Genomic DNA, 20980 nt, shown 5'->3' on the forward strand with positions numbered 1-20980 from the left:
CGATTGGTGCAAGAAAGAAGCAGAACCATTTATAAATGTTAAACCTATAACTGTTTATGTACCTGCCTCCGAAATTGTTTGCTACAAGAAGGATGCAGCTCCGGAGCTGCCCCCCTACTTTCGTCAAACATCGAGACGCTTGGGCTGTAACCGTTAGCTTGGCCTCGAATGGAATTAACGGAAGTTTAAGTTTAGTATTCAGTCTATGATTCAGTCGATTGAAGTCCATTGCTTTAACGGTCTAACGTATTCTCGCAGTGCATTTTCAGAAAGTTGACCACGTGTGTTTCTATACAACTGTTTATGTATTTTTTAAGTGTTTTTTATTATTTATTTGTATCATGAGTGGTACAGAATCTGATTTTGATAATGTTAGTCTGTTTAGTAGAGGTTCGTCTGGTCTGTATAATCCATCCGAATCGGAAAAAAGCTCTGATCCTGATGAAGCAGGGTCTTTAGTGAAAAGAAGGCGTGTAAAAAAACACAAGCTTCCAGTCAATACAGTTCAAAACAAGGTTCAGAGTGTTTCGTTTGCGAGGAATAGAAAAAGTGTTGATCCAGCTAAGTGGAAACGGAACATTAAGAAAAAGTGTATTGCAGAAGGAAAAAGTTAAGTTAACTAGAAAGGTACTAGTGTGGGACCTAGGCAAAGTGGACCAAATTGTGAATGTAAGTTTAAATGTTTTGAAAAGGTGAATGAAGAACAGAGGCAAGCAGTTTTAGTAAACTTTAATGAAATAGGAGACAAACAGATTCAAACTATCTACTTGGGTGGTTTAATAACAACAAGCAATGTTGCCAGAACTCGAGCTAAAACTGGTGAGCGAGAGAGGCGTAGTTGTGCTTACAAGTACTATATTAAGCTAGGTATAGAAAAAATACGAGTTTGTAGGAGTGCATTCCGAGCAATACACGGGATATCCAAAAACGAGTGGATAATATTGCTAAAATTTTGCGGAGTAACAACATTACACCCCGGAACAGCAAACAAGGTAAACATAAAAATAAAAAAACGTATTTCAAAAGATTTACAGCAGAAGGTAGATAATCACACAAAAAGTTTTCCACGACGTGAGACACTACAGCCGAGTAAAACGTCCCGTTTTTATTTGTCTACCGATCTCAATGTTAAAAAGATGCATGAACTTTATTTGTAAATGAATGAACCGGAAAGTGTTGTTGATAAAAACTATAAACCTAAAGTAACCTACGATTTTTATTTTAAATATTTTAAAGCAAATTTTAATTATAGTTTTGGGGCGCCTCGTTCGAACACCTGCCAAAGATGTGACATATTACACAATAGCTTTCAAGATCCAGCTCTTGATGATACTGAAAAGGAAAATTTACGACTTGAAAACAAAGTACATGAGGTTAAAGCAAGTCGTTTTTTTACAGACTTAAAAGAAAAGACAAAGCTGAGCCAACAAAATAACGACATAGAAATTTTAACGTTTGATTTTCAGCAGAATATTCCTCTGCTGAAAATTCATGCCGGCGAAGCCTTCTACAAACGTCAACTATGGGTGTACAATTTTTGCATACATTTGGGCAAAACCGGCAAAGCTTATTTTTGCATTTACGATGAAACAACCGCTAGAAAATGACCGAATGAAGTTGTTTCTTTTCTTTATCACTGCGTAAAAAATATCCTTCCAAAAAATGTCAGACAACTGTACCTCATTTCCGATAATGCTGAAGCTCAAAATAAAAATTCAACGATACTAGAGTTTCTGCATCTTCTTGTAAGAACCACTTCTGTGGAGAATATTCAACATCGTTTTCCTGAACCACGGCACAGTTTCCTACCGTGTGACCGTTGTTTTGGTGTTATAGAAAAGTTTTTACGAAAAAAAGACTATACTTTCTCTCCTACACAATACTGTCAGTTTATTCAACAGACATCCAAATATTTCATACCCATTATGGTTCATCAAGATATGATCTTCAACTTTAGCAGTCATTTTGAGAACCATTTTAAAAAAGTTATAAGGAATTCTCAGAAACAGAAGTTTAAGATTTCTCAACACCGGATTTTTGAATACAGCAAGGAGCACATGGATAAAGTTAATGTGTCTGTTACAACTGGTATTCCTATTTTTGAATCGTACTACATTTTGAGGGACAATAAAGATAATCTTTCAGTTGAAACTAACTTGATGGTGTACGAGTCATCAATACCCGTAAAAAAGGCCAAGTACAAAGACGTAATGCAGTTAGCCACCAATTACGTTCCATCCAACGAAATGGAGTTTTACCAATCCCTTAAATGTGATGACGTTGGTAATGATAACAATGATTCCCAGACTTCAGGCACGGATGACGACGACCAAGCAGACGAATAGACTGATTTTCTGTTTAAATATAAAAGAAAAAACGGTTTTTTGTTAATTTTTAATACTATAAACAGATTTTGCAGTAATTTTTTTTTATTTTCCAATAATAACTACAATGGATACTATTTTTTTGTAGTTTTGGTACAATAGTGGGGCAGCTCCAAATTGTTTTGCATTTTTTCTGCAACAAGAAGCATATATATTTTCATCTTATTTGGATGATGAGATAAAAATGAACCTTATAACAGGATTAAAAGAACGTGTTTTAAAACTTTCTCATACAGATTATCTACAAGAAGATCTTTAATTGTTAAAAAATATTCTAATTGAAAACTCTTATCCTCCAGATATGCTACATAGGATGCTTTTTTCTAATATTGGTAATATAAATAACTTAACACCATTTTTTGCTAAATCTCAAAACATTGTATCTAACAATCAGAACATCTATTATCATTCACTACCTTTTATACCATCATTAACACCTAAATTAATACAAACACTAAAGGTTATTGACAATATAAAAATAGCAACAAAGAACATCAAAACTATTTCATCTTTATATTCCAAAACTAAATATCCTATAGACAAATTTGAAAAAACGAATTTAGTATACAGCATTATTAGCATTTAGTATATAGCATTATTATAGTTGTACTCAGTGTGAGGCTGAATGTGTTGGTGAGACCGGAAGAAATCTTTCAAATCGCATTATTTCTCACAAAAGTGATTGCAGAATTAAAAAACCATCTTGTGCTTTGGCAGAGCATGTAATCGATAAAGACCATATTATGGATTTTGATAACATTAAAATTTTATGTAGTGAAAGTAATAAATTTAAAATGACTTTTTTGGAAATGGTTTGTATTAGCAAAAGTGATAATAACTTAAACAAAAGATCAGAAATTCAAAATCTAAGCAAAATTTATAATTATATTCTTTCTTTATGATTTATATATAAAACTTGTAAAATGTCATATTTAATTCTCCATATATCTGTTACATTTTTTCAGACATCTGTCAACGGTGAATAAATCTTCTTCTTTTTTGTTACTAAACAAAAAAGAATGTTTAAACGAAATTTTATTTTTGGCAATATAATTGTCAAAAATAAAAATTTTAAGTTGGCATTTATGACATTGAGGCTTATTTGTAATTGGTTGCTATTTTAACTTATTTATAAATTCAATTGTTTTTGTATTAAAAAAATGTTTTCAAAATTAACTAAAAATTTTCAGAGAAGCATTTATTAGATTAGGACATTTTTATATTAATTATTTTTAAGATGTATTAGCAGCAATTTTTATTTACTAAACTAATTTTTATTTGGTAAGTTAACAAAAATTGTTTTTTCTTTCTAGTTCAACCTTGTAAGATATTTTGTCTTTTTTAGCTCTTGATAATAATTGTAAACACAATAGCCCTTTTATTGACTCCAACCCATCCAAAACAGTTATATATTTTTTCCAAACGAGTCACAAGTACTTCTTTTTTCTTATTCTTATATATATATATATATATATATATATATATAAGAATAAGAAAAAAGAAGTACTTGTGACTCGTTTGGAAAAAATATATAAATACCTATGTTTCGGATGGGTTGGAGTCAGCCCCTTGTATTGACTCCAACCCATCCAAAACATACTTATATATATATATATATATATATATATATATATATATATATATATATATACATATATATATACATATATATATATATATATATATATATATATATATATATATATACATATATATATACATATATATATATATATATATATATATATATATATATATATATATATATATATATATTTATTAAGATCATTGCTTCTTTTTTCTTACACAGTTTTTTCATTGTCCCTGTCGACAACACGTACAAATTCATAATTCGCGTAAATATCAAAAATTTAGTTCAGTCCTGTGGTCGTTTTTAAAACATGCAGTTAACATTTAGCGACGTTCATAAAATTCATTACTTCCTGTTTTACTCTCATAAAGTAAAAAGCATTCCATTCGTTGATGACTTAAACATAAATACTGTATTGTACAAAAGAATCATTAACTCAGAACAAAATATAAAGTAATATTACCGTTAACTTATGTGTAAAGAGTCCATTCAGTGATCGCAATGGGAATAAGGAAATGAAAGTGAAATGTCAAGTCTGTAACGTAAATGTAGACGAAATAATATTTAGAAAGGTCTAAAGAGAAATTGAACTTAAAAAGAAGTCGCTAAGAAGAAACTCTCAGATATTCTCCACTCTACCAAAAAATATTAAGAAACAATCAGTTATCTTAAACCACTCTTAGGCCGATATAATCAATTATGGGTATGAGCACACTACCTTATGGAAAACTTCGAAAATGAAGACCTATGATGTACATTAACCACACGATAGTGTAATAGGAATGATAAACTACACACATGCAATATCATCAAAACCAATAAAATGGGAATTGGACAAACCATGGTGATTCAGTACTAAAACCGGGCACAGACATGCGGTATTCGGCTAATCACAATTATTCAATATTCGCCGAGCATTCCGTAAATGTAAACGTACAGGGTGTACATATTAAAGGGTAATTGCCGAAGATTGAGGCATATAAGGAATAGTAATACTAAAAATGGAATTAATACAATTATTATTGTTATTATTATATGCAATTCAAATTGAGGCGGTAGCTAGAAGAAGGGCCTATCTGCTAAAAGTGTATTTTGAGAAACAAGCATTCAAAGATTTAACATCCATGCCTAAGGCGAACCAACACTTGCATTGTTTAAGTGTTTTAGTTTTAAGAATTTTCGATCCATTGATAAAATAATAGAGAACATCTTTATACAATATATCATCCTTTTTTCTTTTCAAATGAAGAGTATTAAAACAAGTTTACATAAGCTCTTCTTCTGGAGAACACATTTGGCAGATTAAAACGTCTTCTGCAGAAGAAATGCGTTTAATTTTTATTGTTGTATAGTATACTACAGTTATATATTATAGTATACAAAGGTTTAAAATAATAATCAAGGTCTTTGTACAACAAGAAAACTTTTATTTTGTTTACACTACCTTATATTTAATATAATTGTATGCTAAATTTCCTCATCATCTGAGTTATCAGCACTACTCGCTTTGTCCTTTGTAGTTTGTAAGTCAAAAAGTTTGTAGAAGTTTCTACTTTCTTCTCTTAAGTACTGAAACAAGTCTCTCACGTCTTTTATTTTAGACTGATTAATAGAAACCCGAGGCAAAGGTGTAAGAGTAAGGTCAAGTGGCACCGTTTTTGCATATTTAAAAGAGGTATACATTTCAAAGTAGGTTTTAGAAGCAGCCAGTGTCCCACAAGGGAGCAGTACGCATACTGTTGTATTTTAGTCATATTTGGGTTCCTCGACATCTTAAACTCTTTTTAAGGCCTGTCTCATAACCCCAAAATTTCTGTCGCACTGACTAAAGGAGTGTCCACGAACAGGATAAATATGTGTCACTTCGACTCTGTATAGTTTTGATATCCAAGAACACAACCGTAACAAAGTCTGATTTTTATTTTGACCTCCAGCTGCATCTGATGAAGAACAATATGCTTGGTATTAGGATAGTCTGCTAATTTATTGTGAATACAGTCAAAGATGAATGAAGCAACACTACTTGCTCCCTTTTTACATAGAGATTCTATGAAGGAATATACATATGATCATCCATCATTATGCACGTGTATATTGAATACGTACATACATAAGTCTTTTATAGAACTGTTTTGTTATGGTGAGCTTTGACAACGGTAGTTTTTGTGCCTAATCAAATTCCAGGACAAGAATGCCACTATCATCTGTTGCCTTTCTGAAGTAATCATTTTTTAGCTTGGAATATGCCTCGAGTCTCTTTTTATGGAAATTGTAATCAACACGGCATTCATCATTCCGGTTCTTTTCTAGTTTGATTTCACACTCACGACAATAATCACATGTGTCAGTCTTCGATTTTTTGAACGTAAAATTAATTTCTCTGAAAAAGTTGAAATAGGTCTTGCATTTCATGGTAAGATTATTCCCAGTAGTGTCTTTAAACAATTTTTGAAACTGCTCAAAAATGTTCTTGATCGTTAGGTCTGGGTTGTCGATTCCAGGTGTGTACAGCTAAACAGATTTAACTGCAACGGTGACGATTTGACACGACCAGACACGACAGACGTTGGTTGATGCGGTGTTGCCTAATCGAATATTATTTTAGAGGTATTGAACTGTAATATTAATACTCCATGATTACTGTAATAAGTTTATAATTATATTTATTATCAGAGCACTAATATCAAAGTTAAAATGTTGTAGGTAATTGATAAAATATGTCATTTGCTAAAGTTATATCATAATCATTAAAATGAACTGAATGAATGGAAGTCTATTCAATTAGAAAGCTAAATTTGTTTCATATTGAGAATTGCGATATTTAGTTAAAGTAAATTGTTTCCAACGGTTGTGGAAATAAGCTTATAAAAATAGATTCTCTTAGAACCTCTTAGTTTTTAACATGAAAATTCAACAAACAATAACTATTTCACGAATTACGAAGTTATCTGACAACGTAGGAAACGCACTAAAATTTATGTTCAATGTTAAGTATATGGATGTTTACGCTTCGGGTGTTTGCATACAACTGATTATTGGCTCCTCCCTTTATTGATGAAGTGACCTTGAACGTTGCAGTTATATCTGTTAAGTTTTAATGACTTGGTTTATGAAGAATAGATTTTAAATGTTCTAAAGCCATAGAATAAACACCATCTGAATCTTTTCTTTGTTTTCCGTGTGTTCCACGTTTTTCATCAAGTGAAGTTTTCTCGGCAATTTTTTTCTGTAATATTCTTACACGCTTCACTCCTACTTGATATAAGTCAACAAAAAAGGAACAGCACACGGGCACATCACAATTAGAAGTTTTAAGCTTGTATTTCCATTGATACTGTCTGCTAATTTTGGTATTTTTTCTCTTTCTATACCTTTCTGGAGGCTTCCCTAATGCCATACAACCTGCTAGAATAGTGTCTTATTATTTTTTTGAACCATTATCATAAAAAGAGTCAAATAAACGCTTTTGATTTTGCGAAGTTATTTTTGCAAAACATTTTTGTACACAACACTTACGGACAACAGAAAATACCTGACTCTGTACAGTTTTTCCCGTAAATTTTGACACATACTCCTGTCCACTCTGTCTCTTCGATTTTGCCACAAAAGTGTTATACGAACGTAAAAAACCGTAATATCGTAGAAAAAAATTGTAGACTGACAGAGGACAATATAAAGAGTTCAATTCTGTGTTCTCTGGAAGAAGGGCCCATAGGTCCATAGGCTCATATTCAAGTCACCACCTCAATTTTTATTTGACCTTTCGGTTAGTAATATTTTAACTTATTTAATTTTTAAAAAATTATCCAAAACAGTTTCCGATTTGGAGGTGTAAGTAGAAATCATTGAATAATAATTAGACTTACCTCAGGATCTGTATTATCTCTAAAACTCGCCAAAGCCTACAAAGAAATATAAGTTGTAAGTTAAAAAAAATAATAAAAATAAACGTAAGTATAATGAATTCGTTAAACAATAACATTACGAACAATAAAAAATTGCGAATAAACTTATAGAAAATGACTTTATGACTGCGAATAGGAGAGACGATAAACGATGTAAAATTAAACAACTTGAAGACAAGAGAAGGAAGAGGAGAAGGAGGGGCGTGAAAAGTAGATGTTAGAGAAATCATAAATAGTTTATCTCAAATTCATGAAAATTTTAAATTAAAGGTAAATCAAATTACCAGTAGAATCGATAAATTAGAAGAACAACAGAACCATATAAAAATCGATTTAGAAAATAAAATCTTTGGTATTAAGAAAACTTAACAGAACTGTTTTTCAATACCTTTCAATGTGTGTTGCTGATAAACAAAAAGATTGGGATACTTTAATTCCTCTATTCCTGTTAGCTATAGAAGTTCCGAACATGAAGCAAACGGTTATTCTCCATCAATAATGATCACCGGAAGAGAAATGAAGCCTCCTCAAGATCTATTTTCGGAAGATTGCATCTACGAAAAGTCTACGAATTTTCTCGTAAAAGTTTGAAGCTTCAAAGTGATAAAGCCAACGAAAGAGACGACCCAGTATGGTTATACAATCGTACACGTAAGAAAGGACTTTGTCCGAAACTTCAACAAAACTGGGAAGGCCCGTACAACGTCCTGCAGAAAATAAACGATCTCATCTACCGTATCTAGTTGTCAGCTAGAAGTAAACCCAAGGTAGTTCATATCGAGAGATTAGCTCCATACTATGAAACTGATCCACAATGTTGGCTTCAATCGGTTCCTAATAAACCAGTTATTCGATGCGAATAACTATAAATACACCAGTCAATCTGGGAAAAAATCATTGATATCACGTAAAAATATTATAGATATATCTGAAAGTAACTTCGCCTCTGGTAAGTGCTGGGTGGATTGAGAAGCTCAGTAAATGCCGGTGCCGGTCCCAAGCCCGGATAAAGGAGGAGGGTTGAGGCGATGGGCTAGCAACTCATCCCTTGTCAAAAGAAATAAATGCTAAAAATTTCGACCAAAAGCCTCGGAATACAAAGGATGGATCAAAACAAAGACGACTAATGCAACGGAAAATAAAAATGATATTGGTTACATGGAATGTACATGGACTTAGAACCAAACAAGCAAAAGTATTCAAAGAATTAGCAGAAAGTAAAATAGATATATGTATTCTCACCGAAACCAAGAAAAAGTGAAAAGGAAATGAAGATATGGAGAATATATACATATCTACAGTGGAGTGAGTAAAGATAACAGAGTTAAGAGAGGAGTCTCTATTGCCATTCGAAAAAATCTTAAAAATAATATTAAATCGTAGACTGAAGTAAATGAACAACTGCTAATACTGGAAATGAACGAGAATGGGCACAACATCGTAATTGTCGGAGAGTATGCCCCAAATGAAGATGCACATCCAGAAAGTAAAAACGATTTCTAAAGATGAATGAAATACTCTCTGAAGTTAAAGAAAACTGTGAAATCTTTATACTAGGAGATTTAAACGGCAGAGTAGGGAGAGAAGAAAATAACAGAGTCGTAGGAAGATATGGGGAACAAATAACCATTGACAACAACGGAATGCGTCTTAGAGATTTTTGTGAAACAATGTTTCTCAAAATTATGAATGGATTTTTTCAACATAGAGGACCTCCACAAATTTACATGGATACAACCTACTAGGAATCTGCGCTCGATAATCGACTATGTAATCCAACGTCAAATTTCCCAGCTGAAAACAACTGACGTAAGGGTATACCGTGGATCAGAATGTGGATCCGACCATCGTTTACTTATGACCAACGTGATAGTTAACTATCGCAAAAACAATAACACTCAGGTACAGAATATAGAAAAAGGACAAGAAGTAACATCCCCTAAATATAACCTAGGAAGCTTTAAATAAGATTCAACGAAATTTCTTTACAAATTACGATGGACCACAAAATTACAAAATATGGATCGAGAAAATATATCAGCGGAAGAATTATACCAGCAACTTAAAAAATGCATTCATGAGGCTGCAAGTGAACCTTTGGGGTATAAAGAAAAACATGAAACAAAAAATCAAGAATGGTGGTCGGGGAATATGCAAACGTTAGTAAACAAGAAGAAAACTGCTTATCAGAAATGGATGTCAACGAGAAAGGAGGAAGATTACAAGATATATAAAAAATTAAATCGAGATGTAAAAAGGGAAGTAGTGAACAGTAAAATGAGATGTGGGATCGAAGATATGTAGAGGTGGATAGGTATATGGGTGAAACAAGAGTTGGGCAAGAGTGGAAGGTGATGTCTCTCCGGAGGGACGGAAAGGAAAAATCTAACTTACAGTTAATAGATCTGTAACAGTGGAAACACCATTATGAGGTCTTACTGACAGAGGATAGATGTAAATTCCAAGATATCGAAATGGAAGAAATATCCGAACATACACAAATAATTGAGATAACAACCGGAGAGTTAAGCGATGCCCTCAAAATATCGAAAAACTGTAAAGCAGCAGCACCTGGAGACATCCTAATTAAGTTGGTAAAGTATGGACCAAAAATATTACATAAGATGTTGGTTCAACTATTTAACAAATGCTTAAAAGGACAAAATATCCCTGATGATTGGGATGTTGGATACATCAGCTCAATATTCAAGAAAGGGGATAAACGCAACAAATGTTCTAATTATCTGAGAATAACTGTTATCAGCTCAGTGGGGATGTTGTACGGTCGAATAATAAAAGAAAGAATAGAATCAGAAGATGAAGACATAGAAGAACAAAATGGATTTCGTGCAGGAAGATCGTGTACTGATGGTATATTCGTTCTGCAGCAGGTAATCGAAAAACGGAAGGCAAGGAATCTATCTACCCACCTATTGTTTGTAGATTTAGAGAAGGCATACGATACGGCACCTTTAAAAAAACTGTTTCAAACATTGACGAAAGTAGGTGTCAAATATATACAAAAATGCAAGAAGTGTCGTTAAAGAAGGAAACTTTATATCTGAATCATTTTCAATAACAAAGGGGTTTAAACAAGGATAAGGTATATCTCTGACCTTATTTAAAATATATATTCAATCATCGCTAGAGCAGTGGAGGAAACAAGTATCCGGAATGGGAATAGACACAGGCGGTGGTAAATGTCTAACAACTTTATTTTTCGCAGATAATCAGGTAGTCGTAGCGAATGATGAGGAAGACATGGACTACATGTTTAGAAAACTAAAGAAAGAATATGAAAAATGGGGCCTTAATATGAATATGTCAAAGACAGAGTAATTAAAAATAGGAGATAATGAAGAAGATCCAGAGTTAGAAATTAGAAACACAAAAACATGCAATGAATATAATAAATATCTCGGATCTATAATATCTAAAGATGGCACTACCAAAAGAGACATCGAAAACAGAACGCAGCAGGGAAAAAAAGCAGTACACATTATAAACTCTCTACTATGGTCTAAAGATATTAGATAAGAAACGAAATTGACAATCTACCGAACCTTGGTAGAGTCTATGGGGCAGAAGTTTGGCAGATCACGAAAAAAGAGAAGTAGTAGAAATGGATTTTCTAAGGAGAGCGTGTGGTGTATCCAAAAAAGATCATATCAGGAATGAAGATATTAGAAGGAGAACAAATACTGTATATTCCAGTGTAGACAGAATTGAAACGAGACAACTAGTGTGGTATGGTCACGTGAAGCGAATGAATGAAGATAGATGGCCAAAGAAAGCTTTAAATTACATACCACAACAAAGAAGAAGCGGAATGCCTTAGTTGCCTGGGAAGAAAATGTACGGCACATAATGAGAGGTAGAGCCATCAAAGAAGACAAATGGATGGACAGAAAACGATGGCGGTCGAAATACGAGAAGCGGCCGAGGCTGTAGGAACCTCGATTTATATACATATATATATTTGAAAGTTCTAAAAGATATATAAATAAGGGGGGGGTAGCTGATAAAAGTAAAAGTCATTTTTTGGCTATAAAACGTCAGAGAGCGATCATTTAAACAACTGTTCTTGCCCAGACACCCACTCTAGAGGTATTCTGTAAATCGAAATCGATTCTATAACGGTACATTTTTAAGGTATATTAAAAAAATTGCAACATTTTGTTAAATTTGTTATTAAAAAACAGTTTGAAAAGGACTGAATTTTTAGCTTATAAACAATTATAATAACTTTGATATTTTTTATGTCACACACTTGTTAGTAGGCTCAATGAAAATCTGGTGAAAAACACACTTTTGAAAAAACAGAACCTTCTATGAACAACCAGATAGAATTTTGTTTCCTTAAAACCATATTTGCATTGTTTATCAACATTAAAAGCTGAAACTTGAACAAATTGTAAAAGAAGATCTAAATTTTATGATCCAACTGATAGATGGCAAAATACCGCCACTGAAAAGTGAAGGGGAGAACTATCCTCTGCAATATCTCAGCTTGTTTCTTGTTATTGACTATAGAAGGTTCTGTTTTTTTCTTTGGAAGGTGTGCTTTTTCACCAGCTTTTCATTAAGCCTACTTGCAACAGTGTGACATAAAAAAATATCAAACTTATTATAAATTTTTAGAAGCTAATAAGTCAACCCATTTTCAAACTGTTTTTTACTAAAAAAAGAGCGTAGGCCATGAACGTATAAATAAATCTTTATTTATACGTCCATGGCGTGGCGCAAAATTTCTGACCAATGCTTTTTAAATGCATTCATTTTTTTCGAATCCTGAGAAAACTAATAAGTATTTTTGAAAAATTTAAACGCAGAATGAAAGATTACATTATTACTGAGGGCCGAAAGTCCTTGAAAACTTCTAGAATGTTTATTTTAATAAGTTACAGGGGTGAAAAAGAAGAAAAAATTTAGTGTAATTTTTAATTTCAAATATCTCATTCAAAAAAACTTTTTGTTTATTCTAAGGGACTTTCGGCCCTCAGTAATAATGCAATCTTTCATTCTGCATTTAAATTTTTCAAAAATATTTATTAGTTTTCTCAGGATTCGAAAAAAATGAATGCATTTAAAAAGCATTGGCCCGAAATTTTGCGCCTACGTTCAGAATCGATTGCGATTTATAAAATACCTCTACAGTTACTGTTTGGGCAATCACAGTTGTTTAAATAATCGCTCTCCGGGATAAACAAATTGAATAACTTATAAACTATTTTTGGTCGGTCTGTTTGAACTTTGGGATACTTTAATAATTCATTAACTGCTACAATCATTAGATATGCTAAGCTGGAAAAATACGGCTCCAACTACACAACAATGAAGAAATTAAATAAAGATATCTACCGGTCAATCCGAAAAGACGTAAGAGAAAACAATACAAGAGAAATAACTAAAATAATTCAAGAAAACAAAAGTTTAAAAGTTTTAAGGCGAAATACGAACAACATAGGAAAGAAAAAGATGTACAAAATAAAAAACAAAGATGGAAACATTACTACTGATAGAACCAAAATCCTTGAGGTTGTCGAATCCTTTTATCGCGAAATGTATGAGAGCACCGACGAAAGGCAAGATCAGCCCCTGCCCAAAATCACAAACCAGGGATCAGAATTAATGCCAGAAATAACTCCAGACGAAATCAAAAAGGCACTTTTAGAAATGAAAAATAATACATCCCCAGGCGATGACGGAATATTGATTGAAGCGATCAAAGTAAGTGGAAATAAAATTAACGTATGGTCCTAAAGTTTTGGGAAAATTTTCAAAAGCATATAACTCTGACCACAATAGTCTTATATTTTTATTAAATTATTCAACAATTTAACGTAACTATTTAACTAATTTCTCTAATTTTTGTATATATGTGGCGTCTTAACTGTTCCTGATTTTGTGCTTCCCATCTGTTATTATAGACTTTCCGACTTAATATTGCCCAGAACTCTTCAATTGGACGAGCCTGAGGTAGGTTGGGGGATTGTCTGCTTTCGGTACAGAGGTAATGTTGTTAGTTTCGTACCAGTCCCTTGTGATCCTCGCGTAATGACATGAAGCAAGATCTGGCCAAAAGACTATTTGATCAGTTGTATGATGTGTGTTCACAAACTGAAGCAATTTAGAGAGACATCTTTGAATATAAACATTTGCGTTTAAGGCTTCGCCTCGAACAACACCAATGTAGTGCTGTGAGATAAAGCCAGCCTCAGAAATTGCACACCATACCAAAATTTTGTCCTCAAATTTTTTCTTACTTTTGAATTTTATTTCATCAGGTACATTTTCGTAATCGTTCGTGTAAAACCCATCGTTACCCTTCATCTCAGAGTTGGACAAAGTAAAATATTTTTCATCGTCCATCGTCGTTCTCTCTAATTGATCCTCTGTGTATTTTGGAGCTTTCCTTCTTTTCCGGTAGATAATATTGTTACTCGATAGGGTCCTGTATACTGTAGTCTTTCCAACATGAAATCTTCTGACCAGTTTTCGCTGTGAGACCCCAATTTTGTTCTTAGCTGCTTCAATCAGTCTTGCCTCTCTTATATGGTTCAAAATCCGCGGTCGGTCACTTTTACGCAAGTTAACATATGGTATCCCTTCTTCACATTCTCTGATTGTGCGATAAATTGTCGATTTGCTTATGTTTTGATCTCGATAAATATTAACAATATCTCGTTTCGACATTCGCCCAACCATATTATAAACACCTCGACGAATATCAATTTTATAAGACACTTTGCAGAGCACAAACCAAAATATTCTACTTTGTTTATTAAATGCCAATAACTGATGACACTTCAATTCCATGGCCTTCTTTGTTAAATGCATTTTGCTTCTCAATCAGACCAGGTGAAATTTTTCCCAAAACTTTAGGACCATACGTTATCCAGGCTGTGGCCAAGCTTTTCGTCGAATGCATCTACCAAGGAAATACTCCTTCTCAATGGAACAATGCAGTCATTATTTTATTACACAAGCAAGGAGATATAACAGATCTAAAAAAACTACTGTCCTATCAGTTTGCTTTCACATATATATAAACTTATCACAAAAATTATCAAGAAAAGACGACGCTAAATTAGACTTCTATCAGCCTAGAGAACAAGCTGGATTTAGATCGGGATACAGCATTAACGACCACTTACTATTATAAAAGGATCTGATAGAGAAGTCTGCATTCGAAAGATGAAAGAAAGCATACGATACCATAAGCAACAGAAAATGTTAAAAGCATTGACAGAATTCTGAATAAACCATCGCTACACTAACATAATCAAATATATCTATCAAAATGCCGCAGCTAGCGTAAGATTATCTGAACAAGAAACAAATAAATTCTGCATACAGCGAGGAGTACGGCAAGGAGACACCGTCTCTCCAATGCTGTTCACGACGTTTTTAGAACATACTTGTAAGAAGGCATATCTGAACGAGCACAGTATCAATATAAATGGAGAGAAGCTCAGTCATTTGAGATTTGCAGATGACATCGTCCTTATAGCCGATCGTATGAATGATGTAACAAAAATGTTTGAAAAATTATATGACGCTTCCTTAGAGGTCGGACTAAAGATTAATATGAACACGACGCAAATAATGACTAATCTGGTGATAAATCGAAATATTGCTGTTAATGGAAGGGATATTGTGCAGACTACATCGTATAAGTACATAACCAGACATGTGAGCTCCCACGTTACATAGGATTAGACTGGGCAGCGTTTGATAAATTAAACTATGTATTTAATCGGATCTACCCATATGCCTCAAGAGGAAAATCTTTGACCGACGCATGTTACCTCTGTACTCACTTATGGATAGGAACGTACTTACTAGGAATATAGGAATTATATATATATATATATATATATATATATATATATATATATATATATATAAAATATGGGTGTACTACCTATTACTTATGGAGCGGAAACATTAACACTCACAAAAAAGGTAGTGAATAAGATTGTCTTAGATAGAAAAAACTATGTCTTTCTCTTTTTTAAATTGTTTAAAAAAACCAAGCAAAATCAGCTGTACGTTTTCACGGATTTTTCATCAGTTACCCCTTATATACCTTTTAGAACCTTCAAATATCTGTATAAGATTTTTTCACCTTTTTTTCTTCTCTACTGGGATAAAAGGAGGGAGCATATATAGATATATATATATATATATATATATATATATATATATATATATATATATATATATATATATATATATATATATAAATAAGTTCAAATTATCGGGTATAGTGGTCTATAATAAAAATCTTTCTTTTTTCTAAATTACTCAATATTTCGCTATTTATTTAAAAGCTTCCTCAGGAGTAAACTAAAAACAATTTGAACATTACAAAAAATGGCGTACAAATACATTTTAAAACACTTACAGAATTTAAGAGATTTTTCAAATAAAAACTGACATTGAAGTATTTGAAATATTGAATGTCAAGATTAAATTGTCTTAAGCACGTTCGTTACAGCTATACGAAAAATTAAAATTATTTCAAATGTAAAAATAAAAATAACAATAAAAGAAAAGTTAGAAGAATAATATTTATTTGATGAATTATTAAGGTTAGTTGTTATTAAAATGAATGTTGGCTATTTTTAATATTTATAAATTTTGTTCAATATGTTACAATATATGTTACTTAACTGTCCAGTGTCCGTTTTATAATTTAAAGTGTTTTTATTTTTATTAATGTAATACATTTCAAGAAATAATCTACTTTTGTAGTTATCAGTCTGTGCCAAAATGTGAGCTTTGCTATAGTCTAGCATATGACCAGTGTTTTCATAGTGTGCAACCACTGCGCAAGTATTTTTTCTTAAGCGGCAATCACTTTTATGTTGTGTGATGCGTTGTTTTAGCCATTGTGATGTTTGACCAATATAGCTATTTTGACATCCTAAACACGGTATTTCATAAACGACATTACTTTTATATAAGGTTGGTACTGGGTCTTTGATTTTTGAAAATAGTTGTTTGCTGTTCATGGTATTATATTTAGCTATACTAATATTAGGAACATTTTTGAATATGGATATGACAGAATGAATTAGACCATTAATAAAGGGAAGTTTTTTATATTTGATTGATTTGTTATTAGAATCATGGACGGGACCGTCATAGAAATTTAGCCACAATGGCTAAAACAACGCATCACACAACATAAAAGTGATTGCCGCTTAAGAAAAAATACTTGCGCAGTGGTTGAACACTATGAAAACACTAGTCATATGCTAGACTATAGCAAAGCTCACATTTTGGCACAGACTGATAACTACAAAAGTAGATTATTTCTTGAAATGTATTACATTAATAAAAATAAAAACACTTTAAATTATAAAACGGACACTGGACAGTTAAGTAACATATATTGTAACATATTGAACAAAATTTATAAATATTAAAAATAGCCAACATTCATTTTAATAACAACTAACCTTAATAATTCATCAAATAAATATTATTCTTCTAACTTTTCTTTTATTGTTATTTTTATTTTTACATTTGAAATAATTTTAATTTTTTATCGTATAGCTGTAACGAACGTGCTTAAGACAATTTAATCTTGACATTCAATATTTCAAATACTTCAATGTCAGTTTTTATTTGCAAAATCTTTTAAATTCTGTAAGTGTTTTAAAATGTATTTGTACGCCATTTTTTGTAATGTTCAAATTGTTTTTAGTTTACTCCTGAGGAAGCTTTTAAATAAATAGCGAAATATTGAGTAATTTAGAAAAAAGAAAGATTTTTATTATAGACCACTATACCCGATAATTTGAACTTATTTATAAATTATTTTTTGGTCGAAATAATCACCTCTAATATATATATATATATATATATATATATATATATATATATATATATATATATATATAAATATATAGATATATATGTATATATATATATATATATATATATATATATATATATAGATATATATATGTATATATATATATGTATATATATATATATATATATATATATATATAGATATATATATATATATATATATATATATATGTATATATATATATATATATTAAATGGCCAAATATATGGCCTAGGAGGACAAATTCGTTAAACTTCCCGTGCTCGAATCGGTATCAATAAAGTGTTATGATCATTTCGGCCTAGCCCAGCCTCATCAGACACTTTGGGCTGATACAAATTCAAACTTGGAAAGTCCAACGAATGTCTCCCAAAACTTCACTACAACAGTAGTTAGCTACAAAGGCGCCACCTGCTTTGGCGGCCGTGAACGAAAACGATATGATAATATCGTTTTCTGTATCCTCTGCGCTATGCGAAATGTGTAAAAGATATAATCTTTTAGCGAAGGCTAGGCTTTTTAGCTGGGCTAGGCCGAAATGATCATAACACTTTATTGATACCGATTCGAGCACGGGAAGTTTAACGAATTTGTCCTCCTAGGCCATATATTTGGCCATTTAATTTAATAAAGCGATAGCGGCTTTCGCTAAAAGATTATATCTTTTACACATTTCGCATAGCGCAGAGGATACAGAAAACGATATTATCATATCGTTTTCGTTCACGGCCGCCAAAGCAGGTGGCGCCTTTGTAGCTAACTACTGTTGTAGTGAAGTTTTGGGAGACATTCGTTGGACTTTCCAAGTTTGAATTTGTATCAGCCCAAAGTGTCTGATGAGGCTGGGCTAGGCCGAAATGATCATAACACTTTATTGATACCGATTCGAGCACGGGAAGTTTAACGAATTTGTCCTCCTAGGCCATATATTTGGCCATTTAATTTAATAAAGCGATAGCGGCTTTCGCTAAAAGATTATATCTTTTACACACATATATATATAACGAATTATCGACCGATGTCGCACTAAAAATTCACCCTATATGTTTTTAGTGCGACATCGGTCGATAATTCCATTATAGTGTAGAATATACAAAAAAACTTGCAAAAGAAAAAAGTAGTCAATGATGTTCTCCATATTTGGAAAATATGTGGAATTCTACAGGGTGATTAATAACTACGTGGTATAGCAAACATATATTTTTTCAAATTTGTATTCTTCTCATAATTATTGTTCTTATATTATTGGGTTTTGCATTATTATACAGAGTATTTACCAAGTTATAACCATTTTTATTTGGAAATCCCTATGAAATCAACACCCTCCATATAAAGAAGTAATGCATAAACAATTATTTATTTTATATAAGGTAAACAATATATTGTAGTTTTTAAATTAAGTTCAATTCAAATCATTGACTAAAAATTGTATACAGGGGGAACTAAAAAACGAAATTACAATTTTCTCAATTTTTTTTAAATGGATCACCCTGTATTTTATTTTTTCGAAATATATTTATGATACTCTTTGATTTTTATTTAGCATTCCCTATATCTAAACTCATTATGTTCCGAGATATTTTTAGTTTTCTTCAAATTTCGGGAATACATTCAATTCTTGTAAGTAGAAATACCTAAGTATTGAGTATTGAGTGATAATATAACAAAATTGTTTGTATTCAATAAGTAACTAACAAAAAATATAAACCATAATAATATGTAATGGATGTAACAATTAATGTGATATTAAGGAAATAAGTCTAAAGTAAATGTTCAAAATGTCCACCTTCAACCTCTATACAAGTTTGTAACCGATATTCAAATGACTAACACATTTCCTAACATTTTTAAGTCAATTTTATTAAAAGCTTCTCTTACTGTATTTTTCATATCATCTAGCGTTGTTGGAGGCTTCTGGTATACAAGGTCTTTTATATAGCCCTACATGAAAAAATCAATTTTTGGAGAAATCCGGTGATCACGGTGACCAAAGAGTTGATCCTCCTCTGCCTAGCCACCTCTCAAGAAAGTTATTATTTTGATGATTGTGAATAGGAGTAGTGTGGTGAACTGGAGCATCGTCGTGTAAAAACCACATTCGTTGTTGTATATTAAGCGGTACATTTTGCAGTAATATTTGCAAATGATTATTTAGACAATCCAGATATGTGGCACCATTCACAAGACCGTCAAAAAAATGTGAGTCAATCACATACTCGCCAACAATACCACCCCAACCATTTATAGACCACCTAGTTTGACTATGAGTGTTAATAAAATAGGGATTGTTTGACGCATAGTAATGAGAATTATGCCGATTCATCGTTCCATTTTTGTGAAATGTAGCCTCATCTCCAAAAAGCACATAATTGAAAAAAAATCTGTCTCTTTGCACTTGATGCTGAAACCATTGACAAAAAGCTAATTTGCGTTGATAATAATCGACCGTTCAATTCTTGACGGATGAAGGATGCAATTTATGTTTACGAAGGATTTTTACCGCCGAAGTTTGACTAATGTCATGTTGACGTGAAATTTCACGAGTGCTGATGTGGGGATCTCCAGTAGTAGCTATCAGTACATCATATTCCTTTTCTTTTACTTGGAACAGTTTTGGTTCTCTCATTTGTTTCATATACACTGGCCCAGTGCGAACAAAACGATCCATTAATTTTTCAAAAGCTCTTGCCTTTGGCTTCCTTTATCCGGGATATCGCTCGTAATATATATTCTGGATGCAAGTAAGCAAATTCTCGAACTTTCTCCTAATACCCAGATCATATCTGTTAACTCTTCTACAAAAAAATTCATTTTTAACCATAAAGACAAGCCACACAGACCGATTAAAAAGGTAATAATATGAAAACTGTCATTTTCGAAGCCTACTATTTTACCTTTGTAACTGACACAAATGGCCTTTTACTTATTAATAACTGCGCGTCACAATCGGCAGTTAGGAATGTTTTATTAAAAATTCCTGGCTTAGAATACTGTTGATATAACAATCTAAAAATTGTTACATCAATTGTATATTGTTTTGCTTTTTGTTTTGTGTTTTTATTAAATAAAAATAATCTTTTTATATTATTATACAAAACATATTATCTTGTAGGAATTTTAGGAATCTTGTATTTCATTAAGGAAATATGATATTTCCCTAATATCACATTTATTGATACATTTATTGGATATTGTTATGGTTTATATTTTTTGTTAGTTACTTATTGAATAA

General features: G+C 32.0%; 1 protein-coding gene across 2 annotated transcripts in view; it reads right to left on the reverse strand.

Annotated features, from left to right (window-relative positions):
- LOC140445667 (uncharacterized) overlaps nt 1-20980 on the reverse strand; it is a 227256-nt gene that overhangs the window by 199364 nt on the left and 6912 nt on the right. For both annotated transcript variants that reach the window (XM_072537905.1, XM_072537906.1), the window contains exon 2: nt 7842-7877. In XM_072537905.1, coding sequence (XP_072394006.1) covers nt 7842-7877 — 36 coding nt within the window. The remainder of the gene's footprint in view (nt 1-7841; nt 7878-20980) is intronic.

The sequence above is a fragment of the Diabrotica undecimpunctata genome, chromosome 7, assembly GCF_040954645.1.
Source record: "Diabrotica undecimpunctata isolate CICGRU chromosome 7, icDiaUnde3, whole genome shotgun sequence".
NCBI lineage: Eukaryota > Metazoa > Arthropoda > Insecta > Coleoptera > Chrysomelidae > Diabrotica > Diabrotica undecimpunctata.